Raw genomic sequence first — 22,774 nt, 5'->3', positions numbered from 1 at the left:
GAAAAACAAAAAAAATAAACAATATTAATAACAATGTATATATATTTTAAGGACAAAAGATAATTAATAGGACCCCTTCAACAATTTCAAATAACTATGCTAACTGTCACACCTCAGAACCAAAAACAATTCCGTTTAATCCCATTATGTTTAGTCTTAATTCTTCTACCATGTCATGTTGTGTTTTTAGAACTATGAATTCAGATGAACTCCCTGGTGAGCTTTTATATTTTGTATTTACCAAACAGAACATTTCACTTATTAACTTTGGACCACTTCCATCTAAACCCAAAGACAAAATGTTCAAAAAGTGAGAATTTAAAACCAAATCAAACCAACTCAATTAACACTTAATTTACCACCTCTGTTTCTCTATCACAGCTCCTCCCACCCCCATCGCTCCACCTGAGCTCCTGGCTGTTGGCGCCACTTACCTGTGGATCAAACCCAACGCCAACAGCATCATCGGTGATGGGCCCATCATCCTGAAGGAGGTGGAGTATCGGACCACCTCAGGAAACTGGGCCGAGACCCACGTGGTGGACTCACCCACCTACAAACTGTGGCATCTGGACCCCGATGTGGAGTACGAGATCAAAGTTTTGCTGTCCAGACCTGGGGAGGGAGGAACGGGGCCCCCGGGGCCGCCGCTGGTCACCAGGACCAAATGTGCAGGTTGGTGAATCCTCTTTTAATATGTTCCCCTTAAAGCTTCACTTCTCTCCTTTTTTTGTCATGATTCTGTTGTTGAGGATAGCTCTGCCATGTACGACTACAAACATCTGCTGTGTCGCCATTTTTAACACTTATGAACTGAATACCCACTTAACTCATCAAATACAGCGTTGTTAGTGGGTGATTGTAGTGAAAGGAGACTTAGCTAAGGGTTTTGGGTTAGGGTTAGGGTCTGAGTGATTTGATTTAGAGAAAAAGGAGAGTTGTCTTGAGTGACAATGTTGAGTTTCTTTACTTTTAATAAATGTTTACAACGTCTGCTGGTCATTTTCCCTTATGCGGTCTGTTAATTAGAGAACTATTTCCAGTATGACGGGATGAATATCAATCATCAGGTCTGTTTTTTAAACAACCTGGAAACATGTATTCATTATTATTTTGAACTAAGCCTTCAGTTTTAAAACACAATTTAAGACTTTTATTGTGACGAGACAATGATTTCTTCTGGAGAACAAGAGAACAACTCAAAGATGATGATAATTGGGTAAGAAGCTGACCTGGAGATGAAGGAGATGTAGAAAGTGGGGGTTAGAGAAGGAGAGGAACTGGAAAGGATTGGGGAGGTTAGGTGGCGTCAATCATGGCTGACGGGGGGGGGGGGGGGGGGGGGGGCAGTTAATGTGATAATCAGATCTCTGGTGATGAAGGTGTGTGTGTGGAGTTGTGAACGCAGCAGGAGACCACCATCAACCCTCTGTAGCCTTTTTACCACTTTACTCTGTGTCCTTTTGTTCTTTCCTGCTTTTCTTGTCTCTTTATACAAAATCTCCTTTTATGTATATTTCTCACTTTTGTTACAACTGGCTTAAAATCCGCGACACAATGAGGAGCAAACACAGGATTAGAGTCAATCAACCAAAGAGTTTATTGAGATTACACAAAGAAAATGCTACAGCGTGGTCACATCAAAGACAGGGCCCAGTGGAGGTGGGACAAGGAAGAGAGGAAGAGCAAGACTGCAGCCTTCCTCACGGCTTTTATGCTGGCCTTGATTAGGGGATGAAGATCACCTGAGGGAGAGACTGCACCTGTAGGGAGACAATCAGGGAATGGGGGGAGACACACACACACACACACACACACACACACACACACACACACACACACACACACACACACACACACACACACACACACACACACACACAAACAGACATACTGACACGATGTCCCATTGTCTCTTACTGTCCCTCACCTCCTTCTTTGTTTCATTCTACTTTTTTTCCCTCTTCCACCAAAGTTCTCTCTCGTCTTTATTCCCCTCTTCTGATTTTGATGTAATACTATGAAAAAAAATGAAGAGCAAGATTATTTGTACGCACAATAGATGATGTGTGATAATGTATGGAGAGTGAATACATTATGACAAAAATATGCAGTGGGACAAAGATGGGAAATGGTTTATGTGAAGAAAAGTGGACAGAGATGGTGGTGTGTGTGTGTGTGTGTGTGTGTGTGTGTGTGTGTGTGTGTGTGTGTGTGTGTGTGTGTGTGTGTGTGTGTGTGTGTGTGTGTGTGTGTGTGTGTGTGTGTGTGTGTGTGTAAAGCGTAGTAGCAAGGAACATGTGTTACTGGGTTAGTGGTGGTGAGCTGTCACAACCACTCACACCCGGTGATGTGTGTGTCTGAGTGTGAACCTGTGTGTGTGTGTGTGTGTGTGTGTGTGTGTGTGTGTGTGTGTGTGTGTGTGTGTGTGTGTGTGTGTGTGTGTGTGTGTGTGTGTGTGTTTGATGAGATTGAAGCAGGCAGGTATGACAGATGTTCAAATGCCTGCTGGCTACTATTTGCAATGTTAGGGTGTGTGTGTGTGTGTGTGTGTGTGTGTCGTCACCTTCACCTCTCTGATAATGTTAGACTCTACAGCCCAGCTCAGCCTAACAATCACTTCTTGTTTCTTGTTTCTTGTTTTGTTTATTTGGATGTCAGATTCAGTGTAATACCTTGGTTATTATTGTGATAAAATTACCAGATCATTTCATTATTTATATCAGGCCAATTTATAACTTGTACACTCATTTATAATCTTAAAGGTGATATTGATTTTATATATATGTATATATATATATATACATATATATAAATACAGTGGAGGAAATAAGTATTTGATCCCCTGTCAATCTAGTTAGTTTACCCACTTTCAACGAAATGAACAGTCTGTCATTTTAATGGTAGCTTTATTTTCACAGTGAGAGACAGAATATAAAAAAACAATATCCAGAAATGTACATAAAAAAAGAAAAAGATATCAAATAATTTGCTTTTAATTGGGGGAAATAAGTATTTGATCCCCTTGCAAAACATGACTTAGGGGAAAGGAGGTTATCAGCCAATATTTTACGGTACATGGCCCCCTCCATCATCCCCTCGATGCAGTGAATCGCCCTGTCCCCTTACCAGAGGAACCCCCCAAAGCATCATGTTTCCACCTCCATGCTTGACGCTGGGGATGGTGTTCTTGGGGTCATAGGCAGCATTTCTCTTCCTCCAAACTCAACATGTCGAGTTGATGCCAAAGATCTTGATTTTGGTCTCATCTGACCACAGCACCTTCTCATAAGCCTTCTCTGAATCATTCAGAGGATCACTGGCAGACTTCAGACGGCCTGTACATGTGCCTTCTTGAGCAGGAACGCTGCAGGATTTATTAGATCAGTAACAAGCCCCTCCTGTGTAGTTTTTGGCTGATCCCTCACCTTTCTCATGATCATTGAGGCCCCAAGAGGCGAGATCTCAGATGGTGGAGCCCCAGACCGAGGGCGATTGATGGTCATTTTGTGCTTCTTCCATCTTTTAATAATCAAACCAGTTGTCTCTTTCTCACCAAGCTGCTTGCTGGTGGTCTTGTCTTCTATTCCAGCCTTGTGCTGGTCAACAATCTTGTCCCTGATGTCCTTAGACATTAGTTCCACCATGATCACAAGACCTGTCTCTGGTTTTGCCATTGTGGGCGAGAGGTTGTAATCTGATTTATTCATTGCACAGGTGTCTTTTATCCAGGTAACATCGGAAGGACTTCCTTAAAGAGAGAGGACTTATTTAACCGGTCCCTGGGAGCCAGAATTCTTGTTCGTTGCAGGGGGTTCAAATACTTATTTCCCCCAATTAAACGCAAATCAATTTATATTTTTTTTAATGTACATTTCTGGATTTTTTTTGATACTTTGTCTCTCAGTGTTAAAATAAACCTACCATAAAAATGACAGACTACAGACATAACTAAATTGGCAGGGAATCAAATATGTATTACCTCCACTGTGTATATATACATATATATATATATATATATATATATATATATATACACATGTTTTTATGATAGAACTAGCAGTTGAAAAATGTGTTAAAATGTAGAAATGCACATCAATTTTCAGCTGTTCGGCCATAACTGGTGACGCAACCAGTCTCTTATATTGCCAGTCAAATTATGACAATGTGCCAAATAATAGTTTAACATCTGCTTAAAGTATTTTAGAAGTGTAGTACCATATTAAGATTTGAAGGAAGTTCGATATTGTCTGAATAACACTCTGGAAGGGTCTGACTTCGATAAAACCCCGGCAGTTTTGCTGCCACTTCTCAATTATGTGGAAATCACACACAATGTGCTCCCCCTCTCACGTCCTGCCCCAGCTCCCCACTCCATTGTTGTTCCGTTGTTTTAGCGGGCGGTGCAGCTGGCTGCCAGGCGTCCGTCGCTCAAAATAGGATTCAGGCCATTTCCCTCGTAACCGGCTCTGCGGTGGCTCCGGTGGAATCCGGCAACGATTTTAGCCATGTGCCTCCTCTAGCGTGGCACATTTTGATGAGTAGATCGAGGAGGCAAGCTAAAATGAACCCTCCATTTAGTTTGATGTGCAGCAAGGACACAGCCTTGATAATGATGGATTTCATACCCCCCCCCCCCCACCTCTATTTCCTCCCTTCGTCTACCCTTACTTTTCAAGGCTTGCAAACAATTCATCACTCGGTTTTCATTTGGATAATTTTTTCTTCATGCCCACCTCTCTTCTGAAACGACACTCAGTGGACCAGTTGTTCCCTCACTCCTCAAATGTTTTGTGAGTGTTTGGCCTCCATGCTTTTGCATATTTCATTTCAAATGAGCCTTTTATGCTTCCATGCATCCAGGCTAACCTCTCTCTCTTAAATAAGCATTGCTTTGCTGCAGAGAGCCTGTAACACTCCTGTGATACAGTATTTTCACCATCCTCTCTTTCGTTTTTGATCTTTGTGTCACTTTCTCGTTTTGTTGTCCTGAAAGAGACCCTATTCTGCTCATTTTCAGGTTGATATCTGTATTTTTTTTCCTATACTGTGACATGTCTCCAGGCTTTAATGTTCCAAAAGCTCTTTATTGTTTTCACACTGCCTGTACTGCCGTTTCGATTGTCCAACCCCTTAACTTATCACATACAATGTGTTGGAGCGCTAGCCAATAGAATTGCGATTGTTACATAGTTCATGATCTCCTGTGCATCCCTGGTGCGAGGTAATAATGCGCAAGGAAAAGAGACGAAGAAGAAGTTAGGGACGCAGGGATGCAAGTTTAGAGAAGTGAGATCTACCCATTGTCTGGGGACACAGGGATTTTAGCCTTTGAATACCACTCACATGCACTAAAACTCATATAAAACACTACAGCAAAGGAAAAAGCCCAAAAAGCATAATAGAGTCCCTTTAAGTTTTTCTCTAAAATCCTGTCTCTTCTGTACTTCGTTATACCTTTAACTCAATTTTCAATGCCGGCTCTTACCCTCGTCTCTATGTATATCAGCTTTTATCTTTAGCATTACCTGCTGAAAGTGCAACTGCACTCTCCTATAATCCCATCTCCCCACTTATTCTCCTTCCATTGCTCCTCTCTTCTTCATAAATTCATATGTTTTCATGACGAATGATAATGTAAGTGTTGGCTAATATGTTACCCCGTAAAGATGGACTTTTAATGTACCCGCTGTACATTAATCTTATTTTAGTATCTTTCCTGGGCCTTTTCCTCCCCTAACATTTTCTTTCCTCGTATCGTCTTTATAAACGGCGGATGCTAATGTGAATGTTGGCTAATATGCAGCACTCTATAAAGACTTTATTCACCCCTGGATTATATACTACATCCCTGCCCCTTCTTTCCTCTCCACGTCTGGCCCGTTTCTTATAAAGTAGATCTTTATGTGAAGGATGGTAATGTGAGTGTTGGCTAATGTGCTGCTCCATAAAGATAGATTTTTAATTTACCTGCTGGGTAGATCCTGATTTGGCTGACACCGCTGCTTCGCCATTCTGCCGAGCCAAGCATTTTAGATGTACAGTAGTTAAGAGAGTGCATCCTTTCTGCATCAGACACTACCGACGTCAAACAGTTCAGAACCCTAACCCTAGAAGAATATTAGATAACAGTCTGGATTTGTTTAAATAAGCACATGGTGTCCAAAAGCAAACAACCTGTCATGTGTGTTTTGCTTTATCTGCTCCCTGCTGACTAGGTAACTGTAGCCTTTAGTCAGACGTCACCAGGCGATACGCAGCGGCTCATCTGCACCTCCAGCTACTCTCCTATAATTCCTCTGCTTTTTGCCCCATTCATGAGCTGCATTACTCCTCCTTTATTGCCTCGGGCAGTCTGAAATCACCTTACTCACACTGCGGGGGGAGTCTTTGCAACTGCCCTCTATAGGGAACGGCTACTTGTCATCCTTTATATCTAGATTCCTGCATTAGAGGTTGACATTCTGAGTCTTTCCTCTCATGTGGCTAGTGGCAACCCTCTGATGACAGATTTAATGATATTCATATCTGCTGGAGACCACGGACACATGTCTGGAAGTACAGATGTATGAACCACATCTGGAAATCCCCTTCTCCTGTGATCTCGCCTTTTTCAGGCTAGTGATTTTAAGCCCTTTTCTCAGCAGTGTTGCCACAGTTACTGAGCTGCCCCGTCTCCTGGCTCTTTCCCCTTTTGACAAAGGTGACATTTCTAAATAAGTTGAATTCACTGTCAGCTTTATCAACCATACCACTGTAATGTGTCCAATAGAGCCATCGGAAAAAACATCTTGACATAGGCAGTTGTACATTCAGATTCCTAGTTTGTCGATGTCCATTTAAGTTCAAAATTATTGATGTAATGTGCACATTTTGTTTCCCCTCAGTCTCTTTTGTAATTGGGTCTTACAGTTACGATCATTTTTCAGCCCCGACCTAAAAGATATCAGGACTGCTAAATGTCTACACATCATCCGTTGCAGACTGAAACCACCTGAAAGAGACAAATCAAGGTTTTTGTTCAGAAACCAAAGTGTCTTTGTCTCTGTTTTGATTGTTCTCTTTTCTGAGAACCTCTTAGATTTTTTCCCCCTTTTCTTATCATACTTTATGTAATACCCGCTCCTTCAATGTTGTCCATTTGAGTTTCCATGTACACCTATTTCTTGTCATGTCACTGTCCTCAGTCCTTTTAGTCTTTTCCAGTTTCCCATTCCTCTCTTTTAAGGGCACTCTACATGTCTTCAAACTCTTTCATTCGCATGAAGCCTGACAACCGCCCACAGAGGGCCTTACATTTTCTCATGAATCCCTCTTTTGAATTAGCTCTGCTATCTTGTCACTCTACCAGCTTTCAGTCTCATTGCATGTGTTGTTATGGCTTGGTGGCAATGCTGAAATCCCTTTCCTTGGAGTTTCCCCTTTTCATTAGCTGGAGCAATGTTGGAGCGAAGGACGTGTCATTTTGTAGCACTCTCATTGATTGAAACACATGACATGGTTACTGTTGGGAGCTTTGTATGCTGTAATCAGCTTAACGAAAGACTTCGGAAACCATTGAGACTTTTACAGAGAGTATATGTCTTTTTTTGTGCTTAATGGCCCGACACCATTTCAATACAAACTTTTTAGTTCCCTCTGAATAAACCAATAGAATTTGGATTTGAATATCTAGTCACGCTGAATGTCCTAGTTGATTTAAATAAATGTCAGTGTTTGTAATGACAATGACACACCTTTCCACTGAAACTAAAACACACTTTCCAGGGTCACTTAACTGATAGTTAACAAACAATGTTCAAGTGCATAAAGAACGTCACTGCAGCGAAAAGGATATCCACGCTTTGTTAAGCTCTTGACCTTCTGAACAACTACGAAATGAAACCCCTTACAGCCCTTATGACATTACTAATTCATAAGTTTTCTAATTCATCCTGCTCATGATATTGCACAACAAGAAACAAAAATGAATCAAAACAGATTTTGATTTTGATTTTCTATGCCCAAAAAAGAGCAGCAGAAGAAAAGTTCTTATAGGTTCATATAAAGTAGTCTTACAGAACATAAAGAAGGCAGACAGACAATTTAAAAGCGTAAATACTCTCATTAATGGATTTGCCGAGAAAACATCCTTTAGTATCTCATATAAAATTGATGAACATTTTCAAATGTTTTCTAGTTTCTCTGTTAATATATGTTATGCATTCACAGGCAACACTTTAATTTAAGCCCCCCTACTCGGGATTTATACGCACTAGACACATGTTTAATACATTATGAAGGGGGCCCTGTTATACTCTTTTTCAGGTTCATATTTGTATTTTGAACCTCTTCTGTGACATGTCTACATGGTCTATAAGTAACATTCAAAAAGCTCTTTATTTTTCTCATTATGCCTGTGCTGCAGCACCTCTTTTCACCCTCCGTCTGAAACCAGAGCCCAGTCTGCTCTGATTGGTTAGCTGGCTGTTGCCGTTGCGATTGGTCAACCGCTTAGAGATAGTATACAATGTGTTGGAGCGCAGCCATTAGAAGCTAGAGTGTTACATCATGATGTCATTAGGTTACGAAAAGGAAAAATAGAGTCCAGCATAGGAACTTCACCAATTGCACACAAAACAATAGAACACACTACAGGAAAGAGAAAACCCCAAAGCATAATAGGGCCTCTTTAAACAATAACTGCAGTAGCACTGAGGACCCTGTAGCGCAGGGGTATTCAACTCAACTTCAACAAGGTTCAGTTAGAGAAAATGTCCTCGAGCAAAGGTCCGGAACATCCTAATGTCTAACTTACATTTTGAATCAATGTGATATACTGTGTATTGAAGTTACCTAGTAGCTGTATCAACCGCTCCATGTTATCAACTGTCAAATCAAATAAAGAAAAAAGTACAATAAAAAAAAACATCAACAATATTTATTTGAACTATACATATTTTCTTTCTTTCCCTCTTATATCCCACTCCCCACTTTATTTTGTACAGTGACATAATTGAGTTCTCGCTTGTCATACCAATAATTTAAATCTGCTTATTTCCTGTGACCTCAGTAGAGTGGGTATGTTTGGTCAAAAACGTTGCGCTTTGTCTCATAGCGGCATTTCACATTGGCACTTTTAATGAGCGCCACGGTCCCTGAGCATATAACACACAATGGTGTTGTGCTCCCAGTAAGCAGGATGGACATGAATGAGTCCATTCTGGGTAGAAGGCTCTGTTTTCACTGTCCACTTTTGTCTTCTTAGAGAGCGCCACGTGTACGTATGTTCTCTCCCTGTGTGTTGCGCCCTCGTCTCTTCTTCTGTAATTCTCTCCCTGTATTGCTCACTCTCTTTCGCCCCCTGTCTGCGCTGGTTAAAATAGAAGCACCCCGTCAGAATTGTAAATCCCTTAATTTATGGATTATAGGTCTGGGTCCGTATAGGTTGGCATCTGGGTCCGTCCCGGAACACGATCTGCCTATTAGTGACCTATGCTGTAGGATTTAGGATTCAAATATTTTGAATCAGGCTGGTCGATATGTTTTCCCTGAAGAGAGTGTGCAGTCCTTTTTATGCCTGAAATCCTTTGAGGATATGTGTGTTTGTTCTGCTAGAGTGTGTGAAGGCTCTGCGATGTGTGAATATGTAGTTATGTGCCTCGAGATTGAGACACACATCAGATCGATGAGAGCAATGAGTTGCTTGACAGACTGTGAATACGCGATCTTCTCTGAATCACCATAAAAATACAGCATCGCACAACAGCAGAGTGATGAAACACTCTCCTGTCCTTCAACATCTCCTGCTGGGATGCCCTCGAGCATGGCAATCCAACCTCCAAATAATGGCCTGTATCTTGTGTGTGTGCATGCACCCTGCCAGCTGTTCTCCATCATGATCCCACCTCCAATTGTGCTGCCAAAGATTGGGCTTATACAGATTTAATGAAAACACATCTAAATAGGTTTATGTTATGTTAATCTGTGTTGTTTATGGTCTACCATGGCTAAAATAGCAAAGATCCGGAGGGAGTTTCTCTCCCAGACACCCCCCTACACCTGAAACACCTTCATTGGACTCCTTTGTCTACTTCCGTAACCTAGTGACATCATTGTGTGACATTTGAGCTGCTGTAGGCCAGCACTCCAACACATTGTATGTGAATGGCCAAGGGGATGGGCATCTCTAAGTGGTTGAATAATCACAATAGAGCCGGCCAGCTAACCAATCAGAGCAGACTGGGCTCTGGGTTCAGACAGAGGGTGAAAAGAGTTGCTGCAGGCAGTATGAGAAAAATAAAAAGCTTTTTGAACATTAAAGCATGTAACATGTCAAAGTAGAGACACAAAATACAAATATAAACCTGCAGAATATGTCCCGTTTGATACTCTCAAAGACAAGAGAAGAACACTTGTAATTACAAAATGTCCATTTCTTTGTAAAGCAAAAGAGAAAAGCTGAAAAACATAACACTAAATGCCCCATTAGATTGACTGCCTAACGTGAACTGATTGCTACCAATGGAAACATAAAAACAGAGAAAGCTGCCTAGATACCCAAACAACACTTTAAATCTTCCTAGTAACAGGCCTCTATTCTGAGGTTGTGTTACACATTTGTCATGGAGGAGCAGAAGGGAGTAGAGGGGTGTGAAGTCTCTCTGTTTGATTGCTGAAGTGAGAACTGCTTAAAAACCAGCGTCAGACTTTCAAAACATGAAACAGGTTATAAACACGGAGCACAAAGACACATGCACTTGAATGAATGCAGTCACATGAACATTTGGACACACAAAAACGAATGTGATGTTGTGAAATGTTATTGATGACATAACACCGTGCAATATGCGCATGTGTGTACTTTAAAATACACAAAACGTGCACAAAAGTAATAACAACTTTTTTGCTCTTGCAGCAGTGTAGCGGTTGTAATCAACACTTAAGAGAGCTGTGAGCAGGCAGGATGTGTTACAACAGGGATGAGGGTGTATGAGGGCTGTGTGTGGGTGAGTGTACACGTGTTGGAAAGAATTTGTGTAGATGTATGTCATGGTAACTAGAAATCTTTAAAAGTTTGAAGATGCCAGTTCAAGTCCCACAAAGGTCTCGTGCAATGCTGAGAAGTCCCTTCAGACCCCCACGTCCTGTGCGCTGGACAATAGCTCTAACACCAGGCTGGTTTGAAAATGTCACTGTTTGCTCTGTACAGAACCATGTGAGTGACTATTCCAGAGAAATTCATTCAAATCTGCCATTTTCAATTTTTCTGGTAACCAATATTTTTGTTTATTTTGTATATCAAATCCTTGAATCTTGAATCTTGAATTAGCTGCACTTTTTCAACATTGTTAGTTTGAATAAACATCTAAATCAAATAAGGGTAGATAGCAGTGAGAACAGAACAAGTTTGCTAGCTGCTAGGATTATATACTGTATGTACTGTAAACAAGTGATAGGTTTAATCTAAAAAACTGGAGTTCTTCTGCAGTGTATCTTTAGCTTTCTCAGTTTTATCAACTTCCTGCTTGATTTTGAGTCCTCAAAAATGGTAATACCTTTCTGTAGCACACAGGGCAGTGACAAACCAACAACTAATTGTCATATTGGTAAAACAATCCTAGATATAGAACACTTACAGCCCTAATTTAAGAAAGCTAAATAAGAGGACCATGACACACACACACAATAAATCTGAGTTTGAGGAGGAGGCCAGGCGAGCACAAAAGAAAAAGAGGCCTTGCATTAGAAGGAAATGTTTCCCATTCTGCCCACAATGTACACACACACACACACACACACACACACACACACACACACACACACACACACACACACACACACACACACACACACACACACACACACACACACACACACACACACACACAGAGTCTAAATGCCCCTTATCTTCCTCCAATCCAAAAACATTGATAAAAGCCTTGTAACTACAAAGCCAACACACACAACCACAGAGATGAGAGGGTTCCAACAAAGATACAAACACACACACACACACACACACACACACACACACACACACACACACACACACAGACACACACACACACACACACACACACACACACACACACACACACACACACACACACACACACACACACACATGCACACACCCTGATATGAATTCAGTAATGATACCCCTGCTTCCTTTGAAGGAAAAATAAAAAGGTCTCATAGAGGAGATACTCATAGTTTGTGTCTTTAATTGACCGGCACAATTACCACATGCGACGGATGGATACACCAGCTCACAGCGAACACAGCCAATCACTCTGGCATCAAACCTCCTCTTAAAAGTCAGCTTGAGTGGGAGGTACACACACACACACACACACACACACACACACACACACACACACACACACACACACACACACACACACACACACACACACACACACAACATCCACTTGCCGTCCCTCTTGACCAACTACTGCAGTTGTTAACTTGGTAAAAGCGAGTCTTGCTGTGTGTGTGCGGAATCCAAACGGCAGATAGGATGAAACCCATTAAATGGAACAAGTCCAGGTTTAATTGGTGCTCTTTGGTAATTGGCCTGTTGGGGCTGATTTGCGTTGTTGCCAAGGCAACAAGCTTGTTTCTTTTATATCTAAGCTCAGCGGGAGGGAATTAGAGAAGCATGGAAGACTAGCGGGAGGGAGATGGGATGGGGGGATAGAGGTCAAAGAGGAGAGCAGGAGGAAGGAAGTAAGGATCTTTAGAGAAAGGAAATGGCTAGATGAAATGGCAAAGGAAGCCATGAGAGTAATTATCAGAAAAACGGAAAAGAAAGCAGAAAGATGCTTCAGATGGAAGTAAGGAACAATACAATAGATGAAGAAAGGGAGAAAATAAATAAAAAATAAATTCAATTTTCTCTAACTTAAAGGGGCCCTATTATGCTAATTTTAAGGTTTCATAAACGTATTATCTGACTCTACTTTGACAATTTTCAATAAGCTCTATATTTTTCTCATACTCCCCGTGCTGTAGCACCTCTTTTCACCCTCTGTCTGAAACCAGAGACCAGTCTGCTCTGATTGGTTAGCTGGCCGGCTCTGTTGTGATTGGTCAATTGGTTAGAGATGTCCCACCCCTTAAATGACGCAGTGCCCATCAATAGCAGTGAATGATCTTAACAGTATAATTAGTAGCAGGATCATTGGTTTTGTGACTGTCTTCAGTTTGAGGGAAATAAAATAAAAATAAATGATCTGCTTTGAAGCTAGAGGAGTGGAGAGGTTGAGAAAGCAGAGAGGGTCCACTCTAAAGTTCTTTTGACAGAGGCCTGTCCTCGCTGTGTGATCAAAGGGTGAACTGGGCTACCTTTGACACTTTACATCATCTATGATCAGTCATGCTGGACCACAAGGAGAATGCAGGTCCTCATAACATGATGAAGGGGTAAATGTGTGTGTGTGTGTGTGTGTGTGTGTGTGTGTGTGTGCTGTCAATCATATCTGTTCTCAACGTGTAAACAGACCTAAGATTTAATAGTTTATTCACTCACATACATGAATACATTAAATCATGCTGAACTAAAGGTATTAGAGATGGCATTATGCTGCAGCACATGCAGTATGAGAAAAATTAAGACCTTTTTGGAAATGAAAGCATATAAACATGTCACAATAGAGGCACAAAATATTCAAATGAAACCTACAAATTAATATTTTAGGGCCCCTTTAAGGTAGAAGCTAATACTGCACAGCCCACATGGTGTTAAGGGTTAAGGTTTAGAGTTCCAACATTAGCCAATGGACCATTGCGATACTTATTAGAGATCAGCATCATCACAAACACCGTCAGCCAAGACTCATAATCACCAGTTCTGTTCAAACTAATCAACCATCACGTTTAATGAGGCAGTGTAATCCGAAGCACTCACTGTCACTCAAATTGCTACCTTGCTATGCACTGCTGTCTCAATCATTCTCCATCCACCATTTGAAAACTGCTTTTACATTCATTCTTCTCTTTCTCTGCAACTCTGACATCAAAGAGTATAAAGACATGGATTAACAGCCCATCAAAATAAATGACTTTTTTCTTTTGCAGAACTAATGGTCATTCATGCAGCTCCAAACACTCATGTCCCTGTGTTCTCAAAAACAAGCTGATTGCAGCCTTCTTGACATCGACACAACGCTCTCATTAGCACCACGGCGCCACAAATAACTGCTGGAGAGGCTCAGAAACAGGGAAAAAAATCACAATCAAACAATGACGCTAACAATAATGAGAACGCCAAGGCTTGATCGCTTGTTTCCGCAGGTCAAGGTGGTAACGAGTTACCGTGGTGATTTGGTGTTTCGCTGCGCGGTTGATTGGTGCTTAATGAGGGCCTACTTGATGGTGTCCGTGATTGAGCGACATTTGAGGAGTGTGTGTGGAGGGAGAACGAGAAAGAGTGGGTGACAAAAAGAGCGTGAAACAGATGAGAGCTGTTTAGATCGGTGGCGGAGAGGTTTGGGAGATCAAGATCGAGATGAGGACAGACACATGGGAGAGAGGACAGTTGTGCTGAAAGACAAAAATAACAACAGCATTAACTTCATAACATTTCAATGCTTTTTCACTAAGATACCAATTAAAAGTGTTACTCGGTTTACAATTGTGGAGGTTTGTGTCCATTAATTACCAAGACATAAGTCATTACAAAAGTACATACAATCCTACAATCAGAATTCCTTTATTTGTCCCACAGAGGGTAACATGACTTTATTACAGCAAAGTATAGACAGAGACGAAACATGTAGAATACTATTAGATAAATGGCATGCAAATAATGTTTAAAATACAAATTGTACAGAAGTACACATAAGTAATTAGTAGCTTTTTTTCATACATAAAGTGAGTGTAAAATGTAGAATGTAGTGTGGTAGGTAACAGTTAAACTTTGCATACATAATATTTGTACAGTTATAGATGGTCCAATTAACACGTAGCAGCCAGTAGTAATAATCTCTATTTTGAACATAATACCAAAAATATGGGAAATGTTTTAAAACACACGAGTACTTGAAACACACATAAAACCCTAATCCTGGTCCTCATGTAGCCTACATGCACACTTTTCCTTGACTTGATGCAGAGCTTTCTCTCCGCTCTGTGACAGGAAGCAATGCATTAGCACTGTGAGATCAGGAATCATCTGATTTATATCTTGCTGTCAGCATTAAATCACTGGGCTTGGATTTGGCCTTCGTGCAATGCTTCACACACACACACACACACACACACACACACACACACACACACACACACACACACACACACACACACACACACACACACACACACACACACACACACACACACACACACACACACACACACACACACACACACACACACACACACACACACACACACACACACACAACTCTTGTAAGTCACAAGTCGAGTCTGTTCTGGGGTCCAAGATGGTGTGAGGCATCACAACTGATGGAATAATTTTTGGGGAATTAGAAAATGACAAAAAACGCCAACAGCTCCCAAAGTGATCCAGCAAATCCGTGAACTGGTCTAAATGTGATGAAATGGGAACATTGATACTCAGGTGGGCTCCCATGTGATTTCAGGAACATTTATTGATGCTTGGCCAAGGACAGCAGAGCAGAGTACTGCATATTTTGGAGAAAATTCTCCCTGAAGGAAATATCATTCCTTGCCGAGTTATCAGAATCAGAATCTCTTTATTGGTCTCTCCGTGAGACACCGTGGGTGCAGCAGCCTGTCACTGAAGGATCTGCACTGTGCGGACAGGTTGTCCTGAAGGGGGTGAGACACATTGTCCAGCAGGGAGGACAGCTTGGCTACCATTTTCCTGTCTCCCACCACCTCCACAGTGTCCAGAATACTCCCCAGGACAGAGCTGGCCTTCCTTATCAGTCTGTTCAGTCGCTTCCTTTCAGCAGCCGTGATGCTACTGCCCAAACAGACCACACCATAGAATATGGCTGATGCCACCACAGAGTCAAAGAAAGTCTGAAGGAGTGCCCCCTGCACCCCAAAAGACCTCAGTCTCCTCAGCAGAAAGAGTCTGCTCTGTCCCTTCTTGTAGAGAGCAGCAGAGTTATCGGACCAGTCCAGTTTATTGTTCAGATGAACACCCAGGTATTTGTAGGATTTCACAATCTCTATGTCCACTCCCTGGATGTTCACTGGTGTGGGGGGGAGTGGTGGCGCCGTCTGATATCCACCACCAGATCCTTGGTCTTCCCTGCGTTGAGCTGGAGGGGGTTCCTCTGGCACCAGAGGATGAAGTCCTGTGTCAGCTCCCTGTACTCCCTGTTGTCCTCGTTGGAGATGAGGCTGACGATGGCGGCGTCGTCAGAGAACTTCTGCCGGTGACAGGCCGGTGTGTTGTGGGTGAAGTCTGCAGTGTAGAGGGTGAAGAGAAAGGTTGCCAGCACCTTCCCCTGGGGGGCCCCCGTACTGCAGATTATGGTGTCTGATTGACACTCCCTGGTCCTCACATACTGTGGACGGTTGGTGAGGTAGTCCAGGTTCCAGGAGGTGAGGTGATGTTCCACCCTAGAGAGCTGCAGCTTGTCTCCCAGGAGCAGCGGCTGGATGGTGTTGAAGGCACTGGAAAAATCAAAGAACATGATCCTCACAGTGCTCGCAGCCTTCTCCAGGTGGGAGAGGGACCTCTGCAGCAGGTAGATGATGGCGTCATCCACCCCGATGTCAGGCTGGTAGGCAAACTGCACCGGGTCCATCGATGATCTCACAAGGGGCCGAAGGTGTCCAAGGACCAGCCTCTCCAGGGTCTTCATCAGCTGCGATGTCAGTGCCACCGGCCGGTAGCTGTTGAAGTCCTTGGGATGTGGGGTCTTTGGCACGGGTACCACACAGGACGTCTTCCACAGTAGTGGTACCCTCCCTTGCTTCAGGCTCAAGTTAAACAGAAACTCTACAATCCCACACAGCTCATCCGCGCAGGATTTCAGGAGCCTCGAGCTGATGCCACCGGGACCCGCTGCCTTCTGCTCCTTACACCTCTGCAGCTCCCTCCTCACCTGGTTGGTTGTGAGGGACAAGGCGCCGTCCACATGGGGGGGTTGTTGGCGGAGAAGAAACAGGGGCTGGTGTAAAGAATGTCTGGGGGACAGGGCCAAAGACAGGGCCCTTTGTAGCCAGAGATGGTTTTTAGGGCTCTGCAGACTCCGCTGACATTCCTCTGCTGCAGCTGTTCCTCCATCTTTTTCCTGTAGTTATTGTTCCCCTCTCTGATAGTTCCCTCTGTACAACCTTCAGCTCCTCTCTGTTGCCTGATCGAAGGCCCTCTTTTTGTCCTTCAGGAGAGCCTTTATCTCAGGGGTAATCCAGGGTTTGTTGTTTGGAAAACACTGTACAGTCCTGGTGGGTATGACGTTTTCTTCACGGAAGTTAATATAGTCCGTTATGCAGCCAGTCAGGCTGTTGATGTCCTCCCCATGAGAGTCATCGAACACATCCCACGCAGTAGTGTCAAAACAGTCTTTAAGGGCCTCTTCAGACGCCTCAGATCACCTCTTCACACTGCGCGTGGGCACAGGCTCTGTAGACCAGAGGTTGATACACAGGCAGGAGGTGGACCAGGTTGTGGTCAGATCTGCCCAGGGGAGGAAGGGGTGATGAACTGTGCTCCTCCTTGGTGTTGGCCTACAGTAAATCCAGTGTTTTATTGTCTCTGGTGGTGCAGGTGACATATTGTTTGAATGTGGGCAGAGTTTTTGAGAGAGAGGCATGATTGAAGTCCCCAGAGATCAGGATGAGGGCAGTTGGGTGGTGTGTTTGCAGTCTGCTTACAGTAGAGCTGATGACGTCACATGTCGCTTCAGAATTAGCAGAGGGGGGAATATACTCCGCTGTCGCGATAACATGCGAGCATTCCCGAGGAAAATAGTTTGGCCGCATGCTAAGAGCTAGCAGGTCCATGTCCCTGTTGCAGATCCTTTCTTTAATAGTGATGTGCCCAGAATTACAACACCTATAGTTCACAAACACAGCCAGCCTCCTCCTTTCCTCTTACCACTCTCTCTCGTCCTGTCTGCCCGCAAAAGATGAAAACCATCCAGTGTAGCATTAGTGTCCGGGGTTAGCTCTGTTAGCCACGTCTCTGTAAACACCATGATGCTGCTCTCCCGATACCCCCTCTGATTCCAGGTCAACGCCGCTAACTCGTCCATCTTGTTAGGGACAGATCTTACGTTCCCCATGATGATGGAAGGAAGGACAGGTCTGTAACGTCTCCTCCTTGCTCGCAGCTTTGCCCCTGAACGGCGTCCTAGTCTCTATCTCCTCAGCTCGCGGGGAACAACGGGTCTATAGCCGGTTAGCATCGCCATGCTTCGGGAGGCTAACAGCTGATCGCGAGTGTAAACAATGGGACATTCACTGCACGAGGAAATCCCAGACACCTTGTAGAACAGAAAAAGCAGCCAAAGGAGTGCAAAAATAATGTGTTGGCGTCCACAGTGCAACTATATGTTGACAAAATTGCTATATACAATAAATAAAAACAAAAGAGCAAAAACAAGTAGGCCTATGTTAAAAAAAAGTAAATATAAGGAAATTACTCAGTGTGAGTAGGAGCTGCTGTAACAGGCTGCCACTCCGTGCGGCACCGAGTAAATGATGATGACAGATGATGTGCTCATCTTCTGGGTTCGATCCAAGCCCTTGTGTTAACATGCCGGTGTATCCATGGGAAAGAGGCTTAACTCCAAATTGCTCCTGATGGCTTGGCCAGTGGTGTGTGAATCAGTAAGCTTCCCAGAGCATGGACTCCCTCTGCATGAGTGGTTGAACAGTGACTTGCAAAGAGGATCTGTAATGACTGGATCAAGCGCTAAATAATACTGGATACTGATGGTGACACATACAGTATCTCACAAAAGTGTAAACACCCCTCACATTTTTGTGAATATGTTATTATATCTTTTCATGGGACAACACTGAAGATATGACACTTTGATACAATGTAAAGTAGTCAGTGTACAGCTTGTATAATAATGTAAATTTGCTGGGCCCTCAAAATAACTCAACACACAGCCATTAATGTCTAAACCGCTGACAACAAAAGTGAGTACACCCCAAAGTGAAAATGGCCAAATTGTGCACAATTCGCCATTTTCCCTCCCCGGTGTCATGTGACTCGTTAGTGTTACAAGGTCTCAGGTGTGAATGGGGAGCAGGTGTGTTAACTTTGGTGTTATTGCTCTCACACCCTCTCATACTGGTCACTGGAAATTCAAAAAGAGGACAGGTTCCACTCAGACCAGGCCTCACCATGGTCGACCAAAGAGGTCGAGTGCACGGGCTCAGCGTCATATCCAGAGGTTGTCTCTTGAAAATAGACGTACAACTGCTGCCAGCATTGCTACAGAGGTTAAAGGGGTTGGGGGTCAGTCTGTCAGTGCTCAGACCATACGCCGCCACTGTATCAAACTGGTCTGCATGGCTGTCGTCCCAGAAAGAAGACTCTTCTAAAGATGATGCACAAGAAGGCCGGCAAACAGTTTGCTGATGACAAGCAGACTAAGGACATGGATTACTGGAACCATGTCATGTGGTCTGATGAGACCCAGATAAACTTATTTGGTTCAGATGGTGTCAAGCGTGTGTGGCGGTGACCAGGTGAGGAGTAGGAAGACAAGTGTGTCTTGCCTACAGTCAAGCAAGGTGGTGGGAGTGTCATGGTTTGGGGCTGCATGAGTGCTGCCGACTGTGGTCTCTAACATCCACCAGCTTCGTGATATCGTCATGGAGGAGTGGAAGAGGATTCCAGTGGCAGCTTGTGAAGCTCTAGTGAACTCTATGTCCAAGAGAGTTAAGGCAGTTCTGGAAAATAATGGTGGCCACACAAAATATTGACACTTTGGGCACAATTTGGCCATTTTCGCTTTGGGGTGCACTCACTTTTGTTGCCAGTGGTTTAGACATTAATGGCTGCGTGTTGAGTTATTTTGAGGGCACAGCAAATTTACACTGTTATACAAGCTGTACACTGACAACTTTACGTTGTATCAAAGTGTCATATCTTCAGTGTTGTCCCATGAAAAGATATAATGAAATGTTTACAAAAATGTGAGGGGTGTACTCAATTTTGTGAGATACTGTAAAAACATTGCTCTGTATAGTCTAACATTTCCAGGAAAAGTGACCTGGACCCTGACTCTTTACCATTTCCCATTTATAGAACGGAATTTAGGGGTAGGGTTAGAAGTAATTTCCCTATTCAAGTACACACAAACCCCCAAGGAAATGCACACCTGAAATGTGACCCGCTCTATCAAAATCAATCGGATGTTGCAATGGCGCATTCCGAGAAAATCGTGGATTTGTTTTTGTCATTTTGGGATTTTAGTTGATTCTAAACTAACAAAGTCTTCGCTTTCAGAATATCAAACTTGTATCAAATTCAGACAATAAATACATTTTTGTATTCTTAACCTTCACAATAGTTAAGAATTAAACCACTTTCAAGGATATTAGATATTATTTTGAAACCTTTCTCTCTTTTCTTTATTAATTATTTATCGCTCCAATTATATTTCTTTGGTTCTGTATTTCTGTATCATTATTTTTCCTTCTGTTGCTAATATCCTTAAATGAGATTTAATGTAAACTTGATAAAATAGTTCATTAATAATAGTTAATGTTTCTCTCTTAATGCCAATGACATATATTTTCCAGCGTTTCAAAATGTCATTGACAATGCAGACAAGACTGACTTAAGTTAAGTTAGATTTGGTTGCGCCTCTTTTTTCTTTTCTAAAAGAAGGAATTCACTCTTGTGCCAGGATAACTTCAAAGCTCTGAGTCATCATTATCTGATTACCCACCATTATTATCTTCCTCGGGCCTCTGCTGTAATGGAAATAAGGAAATAAAGAGATCCTAAGTCTATCAAATTTGATGAAAAGTATTATAAGAAATTTCAATCTGCTTTAATTTTTAGCGTCCATCATACCAGGCAGTTTACACGGTTTTAGACGGCCATCTTTGAACCTCCATCTCTCTCAGCACTGTATTTTTTCTCACCTCAGCTGGAGATGCTGTAAGAGTCTCAAGCAATGTGCACAGACCCTACCTCAATCCCTTTTTACTCTCTCCCATGATCAATCTGCAGAACCACCTTCAGCTGGGCGGCAGCCATCTTGCCGAATGCCCTGCTAATTATGGGCATTGTAGTCTATGATGCACCCTCTCGTGACATCACACCCTCCAGAGGGAGTTTCTCTCACACACACACATCCTCCCCTTCCTGAAACGCCTCCATTGGACTCCTTTGTTTACTTCTGTATGATAGTGATATCACTAACACTCGCAATTCTATTGGCTAGTGCTGCAACACATTGTACGTCATATTCTAAGGGGCGGGACAACTCTAAACAGTTGACTTATTTTCCACACAACCGGTTAGCTAACCAATCAGAGCAGATTGTGTTCAGGTTTCAGATAGAGTGTGAAAAGAGGACCTGATGCACAGGCAATATGAGAAAAATAAAGAGCTTCTTAAACATTAAAGTATGGAGACATTTCTCAGTACAGGCATAAACTACACAATTAGCATTTAAATTAGCATAATTTCCTCCTCTTCTTTAACTTCATGATCATTTTTGAGGATAGTTTCTGCTCTTTGATTCAATTATGTCATACTGACAGGTGTTTCTTATATTTAGTCAACCATCGTGATATTTGTGAAGAAGTCAACATTTCAGATCATATGTTTGTGCAGTATGAAATCAAATGTATTTATATTTCATCTTCAATTACTCTCTCTCTCACTTTCACCCACTTTCTGCCTTGTTGACTTGCTCCCAGTGCGATTTATCTGTATGACTGTCGGACAAATTAACAATATTGCCAAAGTGGTTCGCAGTATATTACAATACACTGTAAGAAACACATCAAAATAATAGAGAGAAATTATTTTGCTATTTACTCTCTCTTCCCTTCTCTCCCCACTCAAATGCCCACTGTTTCAATCTCTGGGCTAATGAATGTACACACAAGGGGGTTTGCCAACACACACACACACACACACACACACACACACACACACACACACACACACACACACACACACACACACACACACACACACACACAGGTAGACGTTGCAGGAAGGAAGGCAACCCGCTGTGTGATCTCCAGTGAGAGCACTCATTAATGCATGGCAGTTTTGGGCATTTGAAAAAACACACACACAAACAAAAACACAGAAAAGTTAAGTATTCCTTGCCGATCCTTGTAAACCAAAGTTAACAAAACATACAAGGAATTCAATTCGGTGTCACTTAGGACAATGACAATATGGCAATATATGGCAAACTACAATGGATTGTATTTTAAAGTGGATCAGAGAGAGAAGAGAAAGAAGAATAAATAGAGACAAAGTTACAAGATGGAAGGTGATCAAGAACAAAAACATAGACTTGATATAAGGAAAGGACACACGGTAAAGAGACAAGAGGGAGATACATTGAACAGTAGAGATTTCCAGCTATATTGAACAATTCTGAAGCTGTTAAAGCAGTTTAGGTCAGGCCCTTTAAATGTAATGAAGAGAAAAGTACAGCATGATGTTTTACAGACAAAATTAGGTTTTCAACCTCATGGCAAACGTTCACGGTTTCTATTGCACACATCAGTTCCAAGGATTCATGGCATTCCTATTCCTATTCCTATTTTCATGGAATAACTTGACATTCCTTCAGAGAGATCTGACCTGAACATAACAATCCAACACCTTCAGAATAGAAGAGAATTCCGA

At 42.5% G+C, this 22,774-nt stretch overlaps 1 protein-coding gene across 1 annotated transcript in view; it reads left to right on the top strand.

Annotated features, from left to right (window-relative positions):
• The window catches only part of ptprt (protein tyrosine phosphatase receptor type T), a 293,754-nt gene that overhangs the window by 97,732 nt on the left and 173,248 nt on the right, over positions 1-22,774 (top strand). The window contains exon 8 of the mRNA XM_063910759.1: positions 382-675. Coding sequence (XP_063766829.1) covers positions 382-675 — 294 coding nt within the window. The remainder of the gene's footprint in view (positions 1-381; positions 676-22,774) is intronic.

This window comes from Eleginops maclovinus, chromosome 20, assembly GCF_036324505.1.
Source record: "Eleginops maclovinus isolate JMC-PN-2008 ecotype Puerto Natales chromosome 20, JC_Emac_rtc_rv5, whole genome shotgun sequence".
NCBI lineage: Eukaryota > Metazoa > Chordata > Actinopteri > Perciformes > Eleginopidae > Eleginops > Eleginops maclovinus.
Note: the sequence above shows the minus strand (reverse complement) of the source record. Positions and strands in the feature narration are given on the sequence as shown.